The sequence below is a fragment of the Aquarana catesbeiana genome, linkage group LG06 (assembly GCF_042186555.1).
Source record: "Aquarana catesbeiana isolate 2022-GZ linkage group LG06, ASM4218655v1, whole genome shotgun sequence".
Lineage (NCBI taxonomy): Eukaryota > Metazoa > Chordata > Amphibia > Anura > Ranidae > Aquarana > Aquarana catesbeiana.
This window is the reverse complement of record NC_133329.1, coordinates 130,051,544-130,076,063: the sequence shown is the minus strand read 5'-3', so window position 1 is coordinate 130,076,063 and position 24,520 is coordinate 130,051,544. Positions and strand designations below refer to the sequence as shown.

Here is a 24,520-nt window from a genome sequence, read left to right as displayed (position 1 = left end):
TTTTAATGTTTATATAAGGTGGCAGCATTTTATACAGCGATAACACTATTACTTAGCACGGGTTAATTTGGGTTGTGACTATATACTGTTGTACTTGTCCTAAATTTTCCTGGACTTTTTGCCAATCAACTTTCTACCATTCAACTGTTCACATCATCCTTGATGTTCACCAAGCCAGTTCCTTCTCAGAGATCAAAGTCCTGCTTCAAGCCAGAGTTTATCATGATAGATTTATCTTGGCCTGATGTACATGTCCTCTTGTTAATGCAAGTCTAATAATCCTTCACACTTTACATTTTGCTGTTCTTCTGGGTTAACTTGTACTCAGTTTTCTGACATGTGTGCGCTTATTTGCCCATTAGTTGACTGGCTAATGAATAGCTGAAAAAGTCCACAGTTCAGGCAATTCCATAACAACTTCAAACAATTCCACTGGTTTATCAAGCGTGATTCTTTTTTGTAGGTGAACATGTTTTCATTAAAGCATAAGTTCACCTTTGTTCACTTTTTTTTTCTAAATTCCAGCACCCCTATGTACCAATATAGCATTCATGTACTTGTATTTTTTTTGCAAAAATATCAACGCTTTCCATTAATTCTACATACACTTACTTTACTTGTCCTCATCCATGTTTCCAGACGTATCCATTTGTAATGTCTTACTTGCTGGTCAGACTATAGGTTATGACACAGGAAGGAGTTGACCAGCTGACCTCATTAGCACACACCCTGCATCATCCACCCACTCCCAGCTGCATGTTTTTTAAATGAAATGCAATCACTCAGTGATCGCCCTTCTCACTAAATACACAATATATTATTATTATTATACAATCAGGTTGCATAGTGTAGGCCATCTTTATACAAGTGCATAGAAGGAAGTGGACAGAAACACTCAGCTGTCAAGCCCCATTCACATCTCTGCATAGGGGGATCTTGCATAATCACATGCCTCTTTTTTTTTTTAGCGAGGTGGGGAGGCGTTTTGAAGCATTTTCACTCATCACGCATAGGGCAGCCAACCTGCCTGGATGGGCTTCCCCACACACAGCAATCGGCCCAAAAAAGCTTCAGAACTTTTTTTAGAGCGGAGCTTAGTGTATTTTTTTTCTGTGATTTTCGGTGCAGCACATTTCTGAAATGCAAGGAAACGCACAGATGTGAATGGAGCCTCATTGTTCTTGTATTAACTCACCAATTTCACTTTTAGGCCCCATTCACATCTAGCATAGTGGGAGAGAACACTTTGTGGCTTGTTTTTCCTGTGACACGCATAGGGCAGCCCATTGATTTCAATTGGCTGCACTACATGTGGCTCATGTGCCTTTTTGGCGTTTTGTGGGTTGCGTGTTTTTTACTGTGCGTTTTGCAGCATTTGCCCCTTGTTTTTTCACATGGCAAAAAGGGTGTTTGCCTCTGTGTTTGGTGTGCCATTAACAATTAATGGCACTGAAAGAGCAACTAGTAAATTTAGGTGTATAAAGGTGAATATATAGAAAAGTGCAGCGCGGGATAATAAACCAATGGTTTTACCAAGTGAACTTACAGTAAAGTGACATATATATCATAATCAAAAATATCAAGTGAAATAAAATAAGTTGAAAAATCAGGTGAAAATAAACGAAAAGGGGAAAACCATACATAAATTTAATTGTTAAAGAAATTATGTGCATAAAAGTGATAAAGTTCATAAATTAATATAGTAAACAATGGAGGCTTACCAGAAAGCCTGCGACTGTTCTTCTCAGGGGGGTCAAAACAGGCTTAGTAGAAAATGAAGGAACACTGTCAGGGATTCCCAGGTGACCAACTGGCATCAGTCAGGAGAAACTTCCATGATTCATTAACAGGAAATAAGTGCTGGATGACCAAAGAGGCAAGAGCGCACCAATGGATAACGACTCCTCTCAGGTACACCGTGTAGGGCTCAGTTAGACGGCTCCAGGTTGGTGACTCTGGTTTTATCCTATAGTCTCCTCTCCACAGTCCACACTTTTTACTTCTCCCATGACCCTCATCCTGGCAGCACTCCCACTCTTGACTCCTCTCCAGACTCCCCCTCAGAGAAGTTTGTGGATGGGTCTTTATCCCAAGGTTTTAACAGTCCTTGATTATTTTAGCAGCCCCCAGCAAACTCAGGCTCTCCAAGACACATGTATTCACCAACTCCTTGGTAAATACATGAATGACAGGCTAGTAAATTTTCGGCGGACAATAGTTTGATGTCAGATTTTTGTATGGTCAGTACACAAATCCGTCACACAAAACTTGAAAGTACAAACACGCATGCTCGGAATCAATGCTCACCAAATACGACATTACCAGAAGGGGCCCAAAGGTTGGCGCTCAAGAGCTGAAATTCCTTGTAGTACGTCACTACGTTCGTGTTTGTGGCACGACAATTGTGTACAGTTAGTATGCAAGACAAGATCCTGGCACACGCCCTTTTAACAAAAATCAGACGCTCGGTTGGCCAACAATCGTAACTTGTGTACGAGGCTTAAGTGTATGTAGAATTAATGGAAAGTGTTGATATTTTTGCAAAAAAAGTACATGAATGCTATATTGGTACATAGGGGAGCTGGAATTTAGAAATAAAAAGTGAACAAAGGTGATCTTTTAATGATACAATATTTAAAATGTACATCTTGAGTTTTAATTATGTGAATTATTTGAATGCTTTAGTATTATTCTATGGTGTAATCTATTATTAGAGGTTCCCTCTAACAGTCATAGTTGGGTCTATTCATAAAGGTTTTCATTCAAAATTCACCATTTGTGGGAGGAAAAATGGTGACTCTTGGGTGAAAGTTAAGTGAATCTTGAGTGAAAACATTGATAAATAGACCCCAATCAACTAATATTTCTAAACTATCTTTTTAATTTAGACACTTTATTCCACTTTTTGCCATTTATGCATCTGTTACAGCGGGGGTCCCCAACCCCATGGCCTGTGGCACCTTTGCTGCCGGGCCGCGAAGGAGACTCTGTCAGTGGTGCGGTGGCGAGCAGAGAGATGACATCATCTCTCATTGCCCGCACCGCATCCCCGCCGTTCTGCCCTTACTTACAGGGCCACGAAGGCTGCTCTACACAGAGGCACAGCCGCAGGCGAGCAGAGAGAGGAAATTACTTCATCTTTCACCGCCCGCCCTCACTGTGGGACAGAACCCAATGTGCATGTGCCATTTTACTCGCACTGAGGAGAGGCTGTCAGAAGGGGTGCACCTGTAAGTATTGCAATGCTGGGGGGGGTCAATTTGATTTTACATTTAAATGAACTTAGTGACAAGCTGCTATTTTTTGGTGGCAGGTAACAGTAACAATCCACATCTGGTGGCAGGATAGTGACAATCCACATCTGGTAGCAGGTCGCAACAGTGACAATCCACATCTGGTGGCAGGTGACATGTCAAGTGACAATCTACATCTGGTGGCAGACGACGTCGCAAGTGGCAATCTGCATCTGGTGGCAGGCAACGTGGCAAGTGACAATCTGCATCTCATGGCAGGCCATGTGGCAAATGACAAGCTGCATCTGAAGGTAGTCGACGTGGCAAGTGACACACTGCATCTGGTGGCAGGCGAAGTGGCAAGTAACATTCCGCATCTGGTAGCAGGCGACGTGGAAAGTGATATTCCGCATCTGAGGGCAGGCGACATGGCAAATGACATTCCGCATCTGGTGGCAAGTGACAAACTGCATCTGGTGGCAGGTGACATGCTCAGGGCTCCCACTGATTCTGCATTATGGTGAGTTTAACTATTTAATTTATATTGCAATGTAATAATAGAAATAACGTACTTCAATCATCCTAACACCATATCAACCATGGTGCCATGACGATTGAAGCGCCAACATCAGCTTTTGCCCGCTAAAAATCAAATACTCACCCCTCACGCAGCAAAACCACTACCCCCCCACGGTCCTTGCCAACATTTTCTTCCATGCAGCCGGTCCCCGGTGCCAAAAAGGTTGGGGACCACTGTGTTACAGCATTTTCTCTGTTTTTTTTGCACTGATCTTTGTATTTAGTAGTTTTTAATCCAGACTTTATATATCACATGAAAGGTTACTGACAGAAAATGAAAAGTGCAGTGTAGCACAAAGTCAAGATTTTTACTTCTAATTAATGGGTGCCTAATGCAAATAAAAGATTCAGATTAATCACATTATACTCTAAAAATGCAATGACATTACTTCTCAAAATTTGAGAAAATATGATGATGATGAAAATATCATAAGTGATTGACAAATATTCAAAACTATCCTGATAGTATTTATTGGGAATTACAATTTTCACTTTCACTATAGCACTTAACAGTATTGTACCGTGGTTATTAGCGCTAGAATGAAAAAGAAAATCCGATCAAACATTGTTAGCAACAATAACTGATTCCAGTTCATTACTCAGTAGTACATTTTACTGAATGGTTTACCTCAAGTGTGTAATAAAATCGTCCATAGAACTCCACTGAAACTCCTCTGTTTGAATCCACAGCATCAATGATAAATTTCAGCAGGAGCCACCAGAGAGATTCAAGCACCCTGTAAAAAAGAGAAGGGAAACATACTCTTCATTTCCAATACTACTAAACTACTGGCAAACAGTGACCTAAGATGACAGCACATCAGCTGAAGAAATGGCACGCTCAGTCAGTTTCTTCAGTGCGCATGTGCCGATGACATCAGCACATGCTGATACAGTGGATATCTCCTAAACCGTGCAGGTTTAGGAGATATCCACGGTACCTACAGTTAAGCCTGGTCTGTAAGGGTTTACAACCACTTTAAAAGCTCTGTTTTAACTGAAATAATATCCAACACACATTTATTGATCCACCTTGCCTCTTAAAGTCAGCAATTTGGAAACGTCCAGGAAATAACATAATTACTGGACTTAGTAGAATGCTTTAAGGATTAAACCATTTCAAGAGCCCATATCCTCTTCACTGTATCAGACATATTGGGTGCTTGGCCACGAGGGTGTCCTCACTCACAGAGCTGTGCATCGGAAAATTGGAAAATTTGGCGTACTGTCTCTTTAAGACTTTGCAGCGCTGGGGAGAGGCTGCAAATACAGATCATTAGCAGAGAGGTGCACTGACTGCACAGAGACCTTATCAGTGAGAGGCAAGTGACAAACTGAATCTGGTGGTAGTTTTTATACTGGCAAGTGAGCTGATGTACTTCAACTGAATCATCCCAAAACCATTCCAACCATTACCCTTCTTCCCCCTCCCCCGGTTCATGGAAAAATTGTCTACAATGAAACAGGTTCCTGGTGACAAAAAAAGTTGGGGACTGCAGATCTAAACAACTTTCTGATTACTGGTACAAAAAAATCATGCTCCTATATTATTCCTATTATGAAGTTCTAGTGGGATGCTAGAGACAACAGGAGAAATTTTGGATGCCTGCGTAAAATGAGGAGGGGCAATGGGGGTGGAGTTTGTTTGTGAAGGGAGGTATAACGTTTTTTAAATCATACTTGCCTAGGTGGATGCAGCATCGGTCTGATGCTGCGTCTGTCCCCCGCCGGCTCTAACACTGAGAACCGAGTGTTCAAATACCGCCGATAGCTTGGTTCTCACAGCTCCCTGAGCAGAGAGTGACTATCAGTCACCCGCTCTCTGCTCTGTCCCCCCCCCCCGCGCTCACTGGAGCGCTGGGCTGTGGTGGGGGCTGGAGTGGCTGGCTCAGCCTTTCAGCGGGTCGCTGAGAGGCTGAGCCAGGTGCCGGTCCAGGCATTTTGGTGGATCCCAACCATATGGTTGCGATCTTGCCTGAGCCTGAACTGGCTCTGAAAAATCATCCGACAGCGGGCTTCAGCCTATTGTCTGCTGAAAATTGGTCACAGGAGTGCAGAACGAATGAGCTTTGGCTGTACTTCTCCTTTAAATAAGTTATAGATTGCTGCATGTGGGGGTAGGTATGAGGGTATTATGGGATGTAGTGTTGGAGTAACAGAATGTTATGTGGGTGGTGGCTGTATAGGAAGTGAATGATGGTGCAGTGCGATTATTTGGGCATGGCGGTGTTGGTTGTAGAGCCAGATGTTCAGAGGTTATGTGGGTTTGTGGATGAGATCAAATGCCCAGTGACTTTAAGCTTCACTTTTGTATAGCACGTTCTTCTCTTACCTGTACAGGTTTTCTTTCACCAAATTTTCACTCAAAATAATTAATTTGTCATCTAGATATTTCATGAGAGGAGACACAGCCTAAAACAGATTACACACCATATGTTAGTGATTAAAATGACAGATAAATTATGGATGTTTGAATGGCTGAGCTGTAAAGTCCACATTAATTATGATTATCGGTATAATTATCCACGTATTTGCAAGTTCTCGGTAAACACGACAGCAATCACACTGACAGCATGCTAAAAATACACCACAATACTCAACAAAGCAAAGTCTGGCTTCAGACCAGTGACAGTGCATTGCTTATGCTCTACTTTGTGCTGCTGTTTCTAAACCATCAGACTAATAACTGGCCATGGTTTATAAAAACTGGAGAAAACAGAATTGTTTGTCCATCTGATTTCAGATTCCAGCTGTCTCTTTTCTACTTCAGCTTAGAATAAGGAAAAAAAGAGAAAGAAAAGCGCCAACATAGTGCATTTAAACTGTTAAAAAAAATCAAAGCAAATTGCCAGTTTCATATAAGAAAGGTGAATAGGTGAAATCAGTAGGGAATTCTGAGTCAAGTCTTTATGATCTTGGGCAGCAAGGTGCCAGCTGTGCTTATGACTTATGTGGAGGCTCTGTGCTCCTGAAGGTACAAAAGACAAGAAAGCTGGAGACCAATTTTATTTTATTTTTTTCTTAACAAATAGACAATGGAACTCCAACTAAAACTTTGTTTTTGGTTTGGGTTGCAGTGGAGAAAAGTTATATAACATTTGTCAAGGTTTTATTTCTAGAAGAATTGAGTGTGTGTTGTCTGACCAGTCCTGAGGTGTTATAAAATACAGGTATATATAACAATAGGGGCTGACTTACTAAAACTGGAAAGTGCAAAATATGATGCAGATGTGCATGGTAGCCAGTCAGCTTTTAACTTCAGGTTGTTCAATTAAGCTTTGACAACCAAGCCTGGAAGCTAATTGGTTTCTATGCAGAGCCGCACCAGATTTTGAACTCTCCAGTTTTAGTAAATCAACCGTGCAATGTCTTTTCTTGTTACTTTTGCGTGAGTAAAATTATTATTTATTTTTTCCAATTTGTTTAATTAATACACATAACCACCAATCATGTATGTAAAATAATTTAACCACATTCTCTACAACATTTTTTTTTACCTATTAACATGGATGTGTATAGTAAGCTGATTAACAAGTAATAGCAGTAAATACAGTATAGCACTCCATAACAAACAAGCTGCATAAGCTAAGGGACCATGTAGAACTATGTGTATAATTACGTAATTCAAGTATCTGTAAACCCAACCACTAAAATTCAAAACTGTCTTCCAGGAGTTCTGCATTGTCACACTGTCACGTAGGTGTCCGATAGGGGCTAAAAAGAGGCTGCTGATAAAAAGCATTGATGATACTAACATTAGAAAAAAATTTATATATAAAAAAAAAAATATGCATAGTGCTTTAGCAAAAATATAATTCAGTTAGGGTTTACATCTGCTTAAAGATCAGGAAAGATTTTCATGACAAAGTAGCATTTCAGCATTTACGCTGAACCATAGATAGATGGATGGCCATCTTTTGATCAATCTATGGCTGTTCCCACTCAACAGAAGTCTATCTAACAATCGATTTTTGTTGAGCAGGAACGTTGGAAAATTTTACTTCGATCAGCAGCTGCAGCACCGATCAGTGTATTCCGACAGCAAAAGAGTCATTGCTGTCAGAATACAATACCACAGCAGGGAGGATTCCTTCATGCACCTTGCTTCTGTGGATGGGGGAATCTGTTTTTTTTTTCAATCAGCCCTGTAGCTGATCAAAAAAACATGAGTTTTCTACGGCAAGCTCTAGATGACAGTAAAAGTGATCACTAGCTTGAGCTCCACAGGCACAGAAGTATTAACTTGACTTGAACTGTACATATATGTATTTTTACATTCTGTAAAGTACATATACAACACTATGTAATGTAGAAAAAGTGTTCAGTAGGTTTATATACACACCTCATCATTCTGAATCGAGTCAGGAGACAGACTAATGTGTTGTATGTATTTCTTGATATCCCCAATCATCTGTAGAGATAACACAGACCTTTTATATACAAAATGTAGATATTATACACATTTACACAAAAAACGTTCTTTATGTCATTGAGAAAAAAAAGGAATAATTGTTCCAATTCCTAATTTAGTTATATTTCCAGTTATTACGTCCCCTCAACTGTCCTGAATTTTAGCATTCAAAAAAGGGAGCTAATCGCCCTAGTCCTGTCTACATATCAATAAATTTGTGGAAAAGTTATATTGGATTAGTATAGGAATACAGTTCACATTTTTTGATTCTTGAAGTGTAACTCCAGTCAAAACCTTTTTTCAGCTTTGGTAATGTAGGGAAGACTTAGAACGTCTGTCAAGGTTTTATTGCTGACTTTATTCCTGTCCTGACAGTTCCTCTTTTCCCCTGACATTTTCCCTTACCGTCTCCCCTTTTTTGAGTCACCCTTTGTCTCTGCCCCTACCTACCTCTGAGCAGCATCCCTTGGTTTCACCCTGTACCCACCTTCCAGTACTGACACTTTTAAAGAATACAGAACCAAGTATCATTTTGTGTTACTAAGTGATTTGTATGGAATTTGTTAATGATAACAAGAAAGACAGTAAGGCCCCATTCACACGGGTTTTCCGATCATGTCATCCTGTCAGTTTTTCAGGCAGACTTGATTGGATGCTCCATTCACCTCTACAGAGCGGCGGATGTCAGCGGTGACATGTCCGCTGACATCCGCCGATATCCGATCATGTCCGTGAAATCCAGACTTATGGTGACCCTATTTTCCATCTTTCTGGAGGATCGGATTGGATGAAAACGGACATTCGGTCCATTTTCATTCGATCTCCCCATGGAGGAGAGTGGGGCTCTGACAGGTCCGTCTCAGCACAGTAAGCGTAGACAGACCTGTCATCCTCCTGCTCAGCGGGGATCAGCGGATCGATTCCCCGCTGTGCAAAGCGGACTCCGCCGGGCGGACCGTCCAAGTGAAAGGACCCTAAAACAGACCCCACCCCAGCAGCAATAGACTCCCCTCCAGCAACAATAGATCCCCCGCACAAAAAATAGACATCTCCTAGCAGCAATGGACTCCCCCCCACAACAAAACACCACCCCTGCATTCTCTATGTTCCCGCTGAAAAAAACTTTTATATATATATATATATATATATATATATATATATATATATATATATATATATATATCTATATCTATATCTAGATATAGATATATATAGAGATATCTATATCTATATATAGATATCTATATATATATATATATATTCGGAGACAGATATGGAACCACATAAAGACTCCACAAGACTCACAACATAAATAACACAGACCTGAGGTGTGCCCTGGTCAGCTGGTCGGTACGCCAAAAAAGGGGGCATACCCAATGATAAGTAATGGATGATTGTAGAAGAAGGATGTGCAAAGAAGTTCCCTGAAAAGGGGAAATGGGTGGGAGGTTATCGCGCACCCAAATCGATAAGGGATACAGGTGAATGGGCTGCTTATATAACCCCGGGCTCCTCCCATAAATTCAGGCCACCATACTGGCCTTCTTATTTATGGTCGGAGTTCTTCAACTGAGACAGATATGGAACCACATAAAGACGCCACAAGACTCACAACATAACATAGACCTGAGGTGTGCCCTGGTCAGCTGGTCTGTACACCAAAAAAGGAGGCAAAAATACCAGGATAGGGAAATAATGTTTTATTGGACATATGAGAATTACTGAGCATCCTTGGTGAAGGCTTGCGACATTTCAAGTTGTGGGTTCGGAATGTACCTGGCAAAGCAAGCGGACTTCCACCTGCCCAACCTCCTGATGACGTGGTCTGGTACATCGTGCCAAGAAGCGGCTGACGCTGCTCCGTTAGGAAAGGAGTGCCCAGAAAACCAGCTGGGGTCGAGACCTAGGTTAACAAAGAGGAAATGGGCATGTCTGATGAACTGGCTAGCACTCAGGGGGCTAGCAGGAAAAGGCAACAATGGGCTGGAGCTAGACTGGCTAGGCAGATGTGTCAACAACTGGTCAAGGACCGCTATTGGGCACCAATCATTATGGGTCTGGAAGAACTTGATGTCGACCCCACTGCCAGACTGTTGGGTCTTGGACACTGCTAGGTGTAGCACAAAATGGTCTTGGAGGTGGGTCAAGTGGCCCCTGCGTAGAACCTGGGTCCACTGTAGGAAAACTCGCCTGGCCACAGAAAACCATAGAAGGCCAGGTAGATAGCAGCTTGGATGACCAAGCTGGGCGGTAACTCAAAGGGGGACCACGACAGGATAGCCAACATGTCCCGGAATGTGGCACCTGAGATGGGTAAGCATTTGCTAGTGGCTACCGGCCGATGTTTCTGGATGCCACGTAGGATGGCTTTGACTGCATGGGCCGTGAATAAGGAAGACTTTTCAGTGTCCTAAAAGGACAGGAAATGTTGGATGCCAGCCAAATATAGCCTGACGGTATTGTGGGATAAAATCAGCTGCATGTAAATATGACACGAAGGCCAGGACGTGCTTGACGTCGCCTGTCTCCGACTCGGGCACAAGACTAGTAACCTGCAGTAGATGTTCCAGGTGGTGTGATAGGCCTTCAGTGTGTTGCGAGACAGTGATCGGTTTTTTGGAAGGGTTGCGTTGTGAAGGTGATCCTTCAGCTCATCGTCAGCTAGGACCAAGGTGGGATAGGAGAAGTAGGAGGGTCAGCTCCGGGTTTCTGCAGGAAAAATATATTTTTTCCAGGAATGTAGATACAGTGCACGTTGAATTTGTACTGGAAGGATATCTGCATCAGCCCGCGTAGGAAGGACATGATGGCCAAGGACTAGGACCTGCCTTTGTTGAGGCTGAGAGAAGATTCCTGTACTCGTGGATGGTATATGGTAGGGTGATGAGCCCAGTGTGGAAGCCAAAAGTGAATCCGTGCACCAGGAAGCGTGCGAGAGAGGGAGAAGGGTGAGAGGAGAGGTAGAACCCCAACCACTTTATGTCCACACGGCTTAGTCATGAAGCGTTGGGATGTCTGTGGGTGCATGCGATTTTGGGATGTGTTCTGTGGCAGATGACGCAGCTGTGCAGCAGGAGCCCAGTTTCAGGCCAGCACTAATTGGAGCGTCATGGATACCAAGCTCTTCTGCCGCCACTTTGCGGGCTTACGTTCCCCGTTCTGCCCCGTTTGCCAGTCCTCCACTCACACGACGAACTGGTGTTCCAACGAGGATTCCAGATGCTCCCTGACCTTCCCCTCCACCTCCAGTGCCGGCCAGGGCATGCCTGCCCCCACACAGCATCCCCAGGTGGACAAGTTGGGGCGGCCTGTCCAGTCGCTGGGGAAAGCACAGATCTGTAAAAACGTTAACTATGCTACCTGCAACTTCAGTCAATGCGAATGAGTGGTATGAGTAGCGTCTGCGTGCTTGTGGCAGGTGCCTCAAGGGGGAGGCTCAGCTGCAGAAGCTTGTAGTGTATGTAGAAGATGGAATGTGTCGGATAGTGCCGAGGATTCGAATTGCTGTGTTGCCGAAGATGGAATATGCAATATTGACCTGCCGACTTCTGCGAGGCCTATGAACTGGCTAACTGCGGTGTGACGGTGCTACTGCCCTTCGGGTTACCTGTGTGTAACTGTAAAGTAAAGAACCATGCTGTGGAAATGGCAAGTTATGTATTGTATGATGCCTGTGCCAAAAGATGTCGGACAACGACCGACAATGTCTCGGAGGCTTACGAAACTACGAATGAGTCGTATGTTTGTATGACGGTTGAACGACAAAGTAATGGAAACCTACGAAACAGCAGGGCCTGTGCCGAGTGATGTCGGACAACGACCAACAACAGCTCGGAGGCTTACAAAACTAGGAACGAGTCATATGTACGCTGAGGGAACCTATGAATCTACAAAGCTTGTGCCGAGTGATGCCGGGACATGACTGACAACAATTTGGAGGCTTGCGAACCTGCGAATGAATTTGATTTTGCAGGATAGGAAACACAATGAATTTGCAACATCGCTTATGGCAGCCGTCAAATTTTCCACTCGCCTACTCGCATTTTGCGATTGGAAAATGAGGTCTGGCAAGTGTGGGGCTGCCTGGGAATGGGGGGGGGGGGCGAGCACCGCTGGCATGCAGGGTTGAATGGGAACCATTCTCCCAGTGATCGTGGAGGGGAAGAGAGAGGAGAGCAGGCAGCCGGATTATTAGAGAGCGGGACATAGCGGTAACAGCTTACATTTCAATTGCTGTGTGCTGTCATGTACAGCCTGGCCCCGGTACATTGATAGACAGATCACCTGTCCAATCCCGGGATGTGTGACGTGTATCAAAGTCACCGGGCCAGGAGGCGGGGCTGTATGTGACGGCGAGCTGCGGGAACACATGGCAATTGAAATGTAAGCTGTTAAAGCGATGTCCCCGCTCTCTGATAATCAAGCTGCCTGCTCTCCTCTCTCTTCCCCTGCACTGGTAGGTTGCATGATGGACATGGGCAGGCTGCATGATGGGCACAGGTAGGCTGCATGATGTACACAGGCAGGCTGCATGATGTACACAGGCAGGCTGCATGATGAACACAGGCAGGCTGCATGATGAACACAGGTAGGCTGCATGATGAACACAGGTAGGCTGCATTGATGGACACGGGCAGGCTGCATTGATGGACATGGGCAGGCTGCATTGATGGACACGGGCAGGATGCATGATGGACACGGGCAAGCTGCATTGATGGACACGGGCAGGCTGCATGATGGACACGGGCAGGCTGCATGATGGACACGGGCAGGCTGCATGATGGACACGGGCAGGCTGCATGATGGACACGGGCAGGCTGCATGATGGACACGGGCAGGCTGCATGATAGACACAGGCAGGCTGCATGATAGACACAGGCAGGCTGAATTGTTGGGCACAGGTGAAGTGGCATTGATGGATACAGGTAGGCTGCATTGTTGGGCACAGTTGAAGCGGCATTGATGGATACAGGTAGGCATCATTGTTGGGCACAGGTGAGGCTGTACTGATGTTGTTAATTATTTATTTTTATTTAACTTAATTATGCATATAACATTTAAGTGTCATTTCATGAGATAATTTATGAGGGCGTGTTTAGGGGTGGAATTAGGGGTGGAGCAGGGTAGGGGTTGGGTAGGGCAACTGGTGGCGAGTAACCCTTGAGGCTTGGCTAGACTTGAAATTTTGAGCCCTGGCGTATGGTACAAAAAAAGGTTTGAATCCTACCTGCGACAGCGAGCGAGAACCGCTGACGAAGACCACGGATGGAGAAGCCACAACACTCGGGTAATCGATCACACAGACTCATGAACCACTGGCCTTCTACTTAGAAACTCGTTCAGTAGTAGGCCTAGATGCTAGGACTACAAAGCACGGAATGGACAGAGCTACTCTAATCGAGAAATATGGAAGAAGCACTAACAAGGCGGCTGGTGCTGTATATTTTGGGGGGAGGAGGGGGGGTTTGGTGGCAAGTAACTTGTTTAATGCCCCCCCACCCGGTCGGTCTCTCAGTCAAACCTTCCCCCGTCGCTCGCTCGTCGTCCCCCCACTAGCCCCGCACTTACCCCATCTAGGTCGCGGGCAGCTTCAGCTCCTTCCTACGTCTCCTCCTCCTCGGCGGCGGCTTCCTCCTCGGCGGCTTCACTCTGCGTCTCTGGCTTTAAGAGAGCTTCCTCCTCGGCGGCCCTCCTCCTTCCCTCAGTGGCCAATATGATCGCTTCTCCTTTCGGCAAATCGGGTCTTAAGACCCACTTCCTGATTTGCCGGGAGGAGAATCAGGAAGACAAAAGCGAATATTAATTCCCTATTGTCACACAACTGGGTGGGCTCGGGGGCGGAGCCAACCCTTTTTTTAAAACCAATTAGAGCCTCAGGCTCTAATCACATGCTTCAAAAAAAACCAAAACATTAAAATCCATGCATCCGGTGCCCTGCATGTAGATTAGGGGCCAGACGCATGCACTGGGGGGACGCCCTTACGCCCCTAATAGACAGGCCACCACTGGTAAGAGTAGTGACTTGACACTTTCTGGGTGAAAAGCTATGGGTGGTTAGTGGCTCCAAAGATAAGAATGATGTCTTAAAAATCTGGAATTCATTTGGACTGCCTTGCACACATTGATTTTGAGGCTTGGTACCAATTATTGAAGAGCTGCAGTGTTAAAGATTCAAACCTAAAAGCAATAAAAATAAGAGCTGGTCTATGGTGTAGGGGAAAAAAAGAGAGCTGCAGACAATGAGAAAAAGAAAACACCAGCTGTGAGAACTAGTGTGGTAGTGTAAACATATACAGCTGAATACACGGGTGTCCATGGACGATAGAAAGATAAAATCAAGCAATTTCTAGTCTAAGTGCTGACTACAGAAACTTTATATTTTCAGTGATAGTACCAAACCTGTAACAGTGATTAAGATTTACTTAAACGGGTGCACTCAGAATCTGGTGCAGCTGTGCGTGGTAGCCAATCAGCTTCTAACTTTAGCTTGTTCAATTAAGCGTTGACAATAAAAGCTGGAAGTTGATTGGTTCCTATGCAGAGCTGCACCAGATTTTGCACAATGCAGTTTTAGTAAATAACCCCCATTGCTGCAACTGGTAAACTAATTACTTACTTGTTGCACACCCAAAGAACATGTCTTCCAAACTGCACTTTAATTGTCGAGTTAAAGCTGAACTTCAGGCACAGAGCTACATACACAAATGAAAGAAATTTAAGGGATCTGTTTTACCTACTAAAGTATTTGTATCAGTGTCCATCCAGCTCTGAGATTTACCCAGCCCTGCCACACAGCAACAGCCAGATAGCTGTTTGTACTTTCTCTGTTACAATTATAGACTATACAAATGCAATGGAGTTCTCTCTTCTTCCCTCTCCAGCTGACTGAATAGTTAAAGAGCAAGCACAGACTGATAAGGTCATCTCTTTGTTCACTCTGCCCTCTCCTCCTATCAGTATATTCCTTCTCGTCACCATTCCCTCTCACCATCAGAGCTGTACAGATGAATGCAAATTTTGGATGAAACGAGGCACTCATGAAGATGTTTAATAATTACGGACTCCTTTAGATGCTCGCATTGTATTGATATTGCCAGTTTAATAACTTAAAGCAGAACTCCGGGCATCGGCAAAATATCCACCATTAGTACACCCCCCTAAACACTAAACGGTTATTACATTTGTGAAATTCCTTACCATTGAAGAGAAAAGTCTAAATTAGTTTTCAGGAAGTCAGCTCTGTGATTCAAAAAATGCATCATGTATTCTGCCAAGGAGGAGCTGTTAGAACAGTGATTACATCATACCCTCTTCTCTCTCTCTAAACTATAATCAAACTACATTTCCCATGAATCCTTGGGATTGCAATGAATGTGGGAGGGTACACTAGGCCTGTACATGTTGATGTGAACTCACCCACTTCAACATAAATCACACCCCCTCATTCTGCAGCCACACTGCTGAGCACACAGACAGATAGATAGTCTTCTAAGGCTTCATTCTCACGAGGCGGATCTGCTGCCACAGAGTCCGCCTCTGTCCGCCAGCTCAGCGGGAGATCTCTCCGTTGATCTCTGCTGAGCCGGCGGATGACAAGTCCCTCTCCTCTCACTGAGCGGGGAAGGGCTTGTCGAGTGCCGCTGGTTACTATAGAGAGATCAGACAAAAATGGACAGCATGTTCGTTTTCATCAGATTTCACCGCATCCGGTCCGCCAGGGACGGATGCGAACGTAGGGCCATCTGTCTGTATTTCGCGGATCGGACTGGGTCGGATGTCAGTGGACATGTCACCGCTAACATCCGTCTCTCCATAGACTAGCATGGAGTGCCCGTTCAGGTCCGCCGACAAAACTGACAGGCGGACCTGAACGGTCCGACAGTGTGAAAGGGGCCTAAAGCATGAGGCTGCACTGGTGAGCCTCCGCTAATGAGGTTGCACTGGTGAGCCTCCACTGATGAGGCTGCACTGGTGAGTCTCCACTAATGAGGCTGCACTGGTGAGCCTCCACTAATGAGGCTGCACTGGTGAGCCTCCACTAATGAGGCTGCACTGGTGAGCCTCTACTAATGAGGATGCACTGGTGAGCCTCCACTAATGAGGCTGCACTGGTGAGCCTCTGCTGATGAGGCTGCACTAGTGAGGCTGAACTTATGAGGCTATATTGGTGATTCTTCACTGATGAGGCTGCACTAATGAGCTTCCACTGGTGAGGCTGTACTGATGAGGTTGCAATGCTTAGCCTCCACTGGTGAGGCTGCACTTTTTGAAGCTGCACTGATAAGTCAGCAATTGTGAGGCTGCAATGGTGAGCCTCCATTGATGGGGCTGCAATTGTGAGGCTGCACTCATGGACACTGATGGAAGCTGCACCGATGGGCACTGATGGAGCTGCACAAATGGAGCTGCACTGATGGAAGCTGCACTGATGGGCACTAACGGAGCTGCACTGATGGAGCTGCACTGACTGAGCTGCACTGATGGGCACTGACCGGGTTGCACTGATGGGTATTGATGTAGCTGCACTGATGGCCACTGATGGAAGCTGCACTGATGGAAGCTGCACTGACTGAGCTGCACTGATGGAAGCTGCACTGACGGAGCTGCACTGATGGAAGCTGCACTGATGGGCACTGACGGAGATGCACTAATGGAAGCTGCACTGATGGGCACTGACGGAGATGCACTGATGGAAATTGCACTGATGGGCACTGACAGAACTGCACTGATGGAAGCTGCACTGATGGACACTGTAAGAGCTGCACTGATGGAAGCTGCACTGATGGGCACTGGGGCATGGTGACACCCTCCATCTCTATCACCAGCAGCTGCATCAATCTCCAGAAGGTGCGGGAGCGCCGTGGAATGAAGAGGCAGCTTTGGATTCCCCGCCACTAAGCACCTCTGCAGTAGCTTAAGCTGGCCGGAGGGAAGCCAACGAGCAGCGCTGCAGAGAGCTGGCGTGGGCCACTGGTGGGGGGTAGCAGTATGAGGGTCAGATCAGTGAGAGGAATCGGACGGGGATCAATTTTTTACAGTTCAATCCCCTGTGACTCCTCTGCAGTGCCCGAGCTAGCATTAACAGAGAGGAGCCGGCTCACAGGGCTAGGGGAAGGGGGCAGCATAAGAAAGGAGGGGGGACATCCAGAACCACAGGTGGAAGGGTGAGGTGGAGGGGAAGCTGGAGGAAGGTGTCGGGCGGCAGTGACAGTTGGCAAAGGGGAAAGGACATGACGGTCTGTGCACTGGTGCGGGAGAAGAGACAGACAGTGAGTGGGCGGTGCAGTTTCTGACAGTGGCGGCTGGGCGAACTCTATGTAGAATTAGGACTCCACCTCTATGGGCGGTACAGACCGGGGGGGGCTGTGAGACCCCTCCGCCCACTACAGCAAGCCGGGACAGAAGTACATCCCTGCTTGCTTTAGACAGAACTACTGGTGGGCAGTGACAAGACCGCTGGCTGGGAGTACAGGAGGAATAGCAGCCAGCAGTCTTACAAACAGGAAATCACAGGGGATTAATGGTTTTTCAGAAAGATCAGCAGGCTACAACAGAGGAACTACAGAGCTCAGAAGAACATAGAACATGGATGGCATAGTTGGTGAAGGTAGGAGATCAGTAACAAGAACATGGAAAAAAGTTTTTGCCCGGAGTTCTGCTTTAAACCTGACAACCCATTTCCTTTATATTCTAGGTAGCATTCACCATAATGAAAATGAAATATACTGTAACTGTGCCATTAGAGCAGTATGTTAATTGTAAATTCAGATGGAAAGTTTGAAAAGTTTCCATATAGATCTCCAATTGGTATGCTGGCTTTCTCTTATCATGAGTCTTGCGAACTCTACATACAGCACAGCCAGATTTTTAACCACCACTGCAGTTGCTGAATATTTTAGTTAAAGTAGTTATAAAGGGTGAAGGTTTTTTACCTTCATGCATTATGTGCAGCTCCCCCCTCAGCCCCCCTAATTCCCGAGCCCCATCTCGATTCAGCGTTGTGCATGAGAGCATCGGCTCTCCCAACTCTCTCCCTGGCTGAGACACAGCAGCGGGAGCTGTCAATCAAAGCCAGGAAGGAGGGAGCAGGGGGCGGCGCCGAGCTGCACTCTGTGTGTCTTATAGTAGTATTGATATTCCCATCGCACACTTTCCTGGATAAGGCTTTAGGAGTAGCGGGTGCTGTAGCAACAACCAGCTGGAACTGGAAACATCACAGATCAAATGAACATATTTTCCAGCACACCACGTATCGTCATGATAAAGATCCGTGGTGTGCTGGCAAATATGTAAATTTGATCTGTGTATCTTATAGACACACAGAGGCGGCTCAAGAGCGAGCACGCATGAGTGCCCCCCTAGTAAGTGGATTGCTATAGGCACACTCAGCAGAAGGGAGGGGCCAGGAGCACCAGTGAGGGACCCGAGAAGAGGAGGATTGGGGCTGCTCTGTGCAAAACCATTGCACAGAGCAGGTAAGTATGACTTTAACAACATTGACTTAAAATACACCCCAGTCTGCTGATTGGACAATCAGTCAGCAACAGCACCATAAAGAGCTTATTCCTCTGCTCACTTTGTTCTCTCATCTTGTCACTGTGTTCCTTGCCTTCACATATACATAGAATAGAGTGGAATTAAATGTTACCACTGCACCCTGCTCTACCACTCTAAGTGATGCTGCACTATAATGACATCATTACAAAAAACTTTTAGGGCCTTTATACGCCAATGTGTTTTAACTCACTTTGATGCATGTACACAGGTTAGCCATTGTTTTAAATGGTTCCTGGTCACCTATGTGTGAGGCACTAGGGTGCGCTGTTTTAATTATTTTGATTCATAGACATATGTCATAAGGCCCATTGATCACAATGCACAATTGTTAACACATGTAAAAAAAAGAAGAAAAAACAAAAAACTGAAAACAAGCCAATAACTCATAGCAATAGTCAAATACTGCCAATATCTGCACTTACTGCCATTACTAACTAGTGTGATGTATTAGTCAAATTTAGCAAATGTATTTTCCCATATAACAAATAACCCAATAGCTGGCTTGTATCTAGCAAATATTCAAACACATATTTCCTCTTTAGGTTAAATACTGCAAATCATTAAAGTGAACCTGTCTCAGGGCAAAACTCTGCAGAGCCTTCTCTGAACAGGCAAAGACAGGCATGCATTACAAAGGGGACTCATTCAGTTATGTGTATAAATTTGAACTTGAGCTATTGAGCTTTGTAAACACAGAATTTTTAGCAGTGCAGGAAAATCTAGTCTGGAAAACACATGGAAAGGAGGTGCCTCGAGTCACACTTGCTGACTTGTGATGAAAATACAAAATATTTAGATGAAATATTTCAAATTTTTCTGACTTAAAAAAAATATCCCTTTTTAAATGTCTTTGTACTGACCATAATAAAGATAGAAAATTCATGCTAACCGGTATACGTTCCCTTTAAATAAACAAACACTTGCAGAAAACCTGCAGAAGCAGACATTTCTGCTGAAAAGTATTGAACCGAAGACATCAGTACCACAAGATTACAGTACTTTGCTAACCCCTTTTATTAGGTATTTTTTTAAAGAAATATTGATAATTGTCATCATAATCAGCTACAATACCTTCTCTGTTAGGTGTGCGATCATGTTCTTGGCTTCTCTCTGCATATCTACATCAATGTTTTGTAGCTGTGTGCTCAGTGCCTTCTGCACTTGCTGCTTCCCATCCAACCCAGATGACTGCTCCACTGCCGTCTCCAGAGATTTCCAGTCCAGATCTCTCAGGATATTACCCATCAATTTGCGTACATGCTCAATGTTGTTCAGGATAATGCAGAGCTAAATAAATGAAGATAAGTACACAAAAAAGTCAATTAAGATGTTAAGTTAACTGCAGACTTTTAAAAACACCAAAGGGGGCATTTATAACAGCTGCTCTCCACTGAACATTAAAGTGATTACTCTATACTGGGCCTTCATTTTATTCAGTGTGGAGCTGGGGGCCTTCTTTGGAGTGTTCTCTGCATAATGGCGCCAAAACAGGATAGGGGAAAGCCCAGTCACATAAACCTGTCAAAGTGACAAGTTTCCTCCTCCTCCTGACACTTTTTCTTCTTTCCCCTATTCATTAACATGAACAAGACCTGACCTACTTTAGAGTCCAGAGGAAAACACATTTGTAAAGCAAATACTGTGCTTTATTATTGTGGCAGAGTTTTTTTTTTTTTTTTTAACACAGAGGTTTAGATGTGGTTAGACCCTGCCACTCCTTTATAAAATGGACACCCAAGTGTAGACACCATTATAAGCTGTTAAATTACAATTTCCAATGATGATGCAACTTGAAGGTCACAAATTACGAGAGGTGTAGGAAGGCTGGTATATACAGCGGGTAAAATAAGTACTGAACCCCTCACTATTTTACTAGGTAAATATATTTCTAAAGGTGTTATTGACATTAAATTTTCACCACGTCAGTAACAATCCATGCAATTCCTACATACAAAGAAACCAAAACAAATAAGGTCAGAAATTAAAGTGGTGTTCCGGCCGAAATTATACTTTTTAAATAAAAATACCCCTATAATACACAAGCTTAATGTATTCTAGTAAAGTTAGTCTGTAAACTAAGGTCTGTTTTGTTAGTTTATAGCAGTAGTTTGTCATTTTATAAACTTACAGCAGGCCGTGGCCATCTTAAGTGTGGGCATCTGAAGCCAGACTGTATTTCTTCCTGGATCTCATCCTTGCAGATCTCGCACATGCTCAGTGCAGCACAAGCAGTGTAATAGGTTTCAGGTCAAGTTTCCATAGCAACGGCAGTTTCAGAGGAAGTTGCCGCCCCTTCCCAGAAGGCATTGCAAACAGGAAATGATGCAATGGGCCGCGGCCAGGTGGAGGAAGTGAAAAATGAATACAGCAGATATACATTAGGTGCTGAGAAAAAAAATTTAAAAATATCCAATTTGTTTACAGTGCACAGTTTAGTGAGGGATGCTGAAGAGTTGTAAAAGTGGGTGGAACTCCACTTTAAATTATGTGTAATAGGAATGACTCAGGGATTACTGAACACACTAACTGAAATTTTTTTAAAGGGTTTGTAACCCTACATTTTGATTTTCTGCCAGCCCCCCTATTTTTAGCTTCCATCCTGCACTGTATAAGTGTTTATTAGAAACAAAGCCTCTAAATTTCTTTTTCTGATGTATCTTCAGGCCGGTCACATGACTCCCGGCTGCTCTGATACTCCAATCCAAGGCTATAGTAGGAGGAGCTGAGCTCTCCCTCTGACGTTTGCCAGGAGTCACATGACCACAGAGCTGGCCGCTCAGCTCCTCCCTCTGTAGCCCTGGATCAGAGTATCAGAGCAGCCAGGAGTCATGTTACCGGCCTGAAGATACAGAAAAAGGTATTTAGAGGCTTTGTTTCGAATAAACAGTTACACATCGCAGGATGGAAGCTTAAAAGAGAGGGGCTGGCAGTGAAATTTTAGTATTTTACTAACAGCATCGGGGAGGGGGGGCGGAAACAGAGACACAGACTCCTAAGCTGACAGGCAGGGAGAGCACAGAGGAGACACAGCGGATGACGGAGGCATGTAAACTGACCACGGTGTCAGGGCTCAGCAGCCATGATAAACCGTGGTCAGTTTACAGGGGTGAGGGCAGAAACTGTCAGGATCAGCCAGGTTTTTTACAGCTTCCAGAGGGGCAGGTTAGACAACACAAGCACTGTGCTGTTTAGCCTGCTATAAGGAAACAGGCTCTCTTTTTTATTTTTTTTTTAGGATACAACAACAACCACTTTAATACTTCATACTAAGTCCTTTGTTGGTAATGACAGCTTCAAGATGCCTCTTGTATTAAGAAACTAGTAGCATGCATTGCTCAGGTGTGATTTTGGCCCATTCTTCCACACAGTCTTCAAATCTTGAAGGATCCGTGGACCTCTTTTATGAACTCTGATCTTTAGTTCTTTCCATAGATTTTCTTTTGGATTCAAGTCAGGTGATTGGCTGGGCAATTCTAACAGCTTTATTTTCTTTCTTTGAAACCAATTGAGAGTTATTGTGGCTTTGTGTTTGGGATCATTGTCTTGCTAAAATGTCCACCTTCATTGCATCTTCATCATCCTGGTAGATGGCAACATATATTTATCAAGAATGTCTTGGTACATTTTTCCATTTATTCTTTCTTCAATAAAATGAAGTATGCCAGTACTGTATGCTGAAAAACAGCCCCGCACCATGATGTTCCCACCTCAAAACATCACTGTTGGTATGGGGGTGTTTTTGGGGTGATGTGCAGAGCCATTTGACTTCCAAACATGGTGTGTATTATGATATCCAAAGAGTTCAATTTTGGTCTCATCTGACCAGACTATATTTTTGTAGTATTTCACAGGCTTATAGTTTGAGCAGCAAACTTTAAACGACCTTCAACATGCTTTTCTTCAGCAATGGAGTCTTGCATGGTGAGTGTACATACAGGCCATGGCAGTTGAGTGCATTACTTATTGTTTTCTTTGAAATAAATGTACCTGCTAATTCCAGGTGTTTCTGAAGCTCTCCACAAGTGGTCCTTGGCTCTTGTTTAACAATTTTTATTTATCAAAACATTTTCAATAATACATTTATCCAACTTATATACATCCAAATAATAAAGCAATTCTATCATTTTTTTATCAAAACATCATTCAAATTTCTTTTTCATTTTAAGTCTTCATACTTTTAAATCAAGGATGTAACACCTATATTTAAAACCTACCCACATCCCCTCACTCATGCCCATTCATACTGACAAAGACAGAGAAAAAAAAAAAAGGACACCCTTATTAAAGGGGGTCTCTTCCCATTATGTTCTTTATTGTTTCTATATTGTCCTCAAAAATCTCGAAGAGGCTCTGAACTCTTTCCATCTAGTCCATATATTTAATGTTTGTTTTTTTAACCCTTCTTCTATTATCATTCTTTCCTCCAGGGTACGCATCTCCGTCATCTCACACTCCCATTCCGTAACAGACGGCGCAAGTGTGTTTTTCCATTTTCTTGCTATAACCGTTCGTGCTGCTGTCAAAAAGTATTTCAAAATTCCCTTTTTTATGTTTTTTATTGATCCTGGAATCATGGATAATACTGCTACTTGTATTTCTGGGTATAGTTTGGTCCCAGTCAGTGCTCCAAAGATCTCAAATATTTTTTGCCAGAATGGTTGGATTTCTGAGCAATAGTACCAAATGTGTGACAGTGTGACATTAAATGACACCTCCAGCAGATGTCTGTGTTGTCCGGGTTCATTTTATGTAAGTCCACAGGGCATCTATACCATCTGGCTAAAATTTTGTAGTTTCTTTCCTGGTGTTTAGCCGATATTGAGAGTTTATGAGTCGCTATAATTGCCTTTCCCCACGTTTCTCTAGGAAATTCTATTCCAATCTCTAGTTCCCATTTTTTAACATATGGTAACGTCTGTCTATTGTTTTCTGAAATTAAATATTTATAAATCTTGGATAAGACATGGGTGGGTCTAGGTTCTTGCAAGAAAATTTTTTCTAAATTTGTCAAAGGCCTATCTATTATGGATTCTTTTGTTAGAGATTCTATGTACCGCTGGAACAGACCATACTGCATCCATTTATTTTTGTGTTCTACCCCCAACTTTTCCAGTGGGAGGAGTTTATTCTTTTCCATCGTTTCTATTATCCTAGTGTCCCCACTTCTTTTCCATTTAAGAAATGTTTTAGCTTCAAGTGTCAATGGAAACTCTGGATTGCTAAATAGTGGGGTCATTGGGCCTCTATAGGTAGATCCACTCCCTCTTTTTATTATATTATCCCAAGCTTTTAATGTTGATACTACTAGGGAGGGCATCTCCCTCTCCGGTGGTCTTTGCGCTTTTTTAATCCAAGGAAGGGATTTTAACTTAAGAGCTGTAATATCCTCTTCGAGCTCCACCCACTGTTTATTGTCTCTGTTGTGAAACCAGTCTACTATTCTGGTTATCATTATTGCTCTGAGATACATATCTATATCTGGGAGGGCGAGGCCCCCATCTTCTTTTGTTTTATTTAACACCGTTCTTTTAATTCTGGGTGTTTTGCCTCCCCAGACAAATTTTCCTATTGATCTATGCAATTTATCCAGAGTATTTGTTGAAGGAAAAATGGGTATTGCTTGAAGGACATATAATATTTTGGGCAGTATATCCATCTTTACTATACTTATTCTACCCATCCAGGAGAACATCCCCTTTTCATATTGTTGTAATGTTCTCATAGTTTTTTGCACCATTGG

General features: G+C 43.8%; 1 protein-coding gene across 2 annotated transcripts in view; it reads right to left on the bottom strand.

Moving 5' to 3' along the window:
• The window catches only part of BAIAP3 (BAI1 associated protein 3), a 597,572-nt gene that overhangs the window by 54,737 nt on the left and 518,315 nt on the right, over positions 1-24,520 (bottom strand). For both annotated transcript variants that reach the window (XM_073636787.1, XM_073636789.1), the window contains 4 exons: positions 19,852-20,067; positions 8,155-8,223; positions 6,145-6,224; positions 4,441-4,549 (listed from right to left, as the gene is read on the bottom strand). In XM_073636787.1, the coding sequence (XP_073492888.1) occupies positions 4,441-4,549; positions 6,145-6,224; positions 8,155-8,223; positions 19,852-20,067 (474 nt within the window). The remainder of the gene's footprint in view (positions 1-4,440; positions 4,550-6,144; positions 6,225-8,154; positions 8,224-19,851; positions 20,068-24,520) is intronic.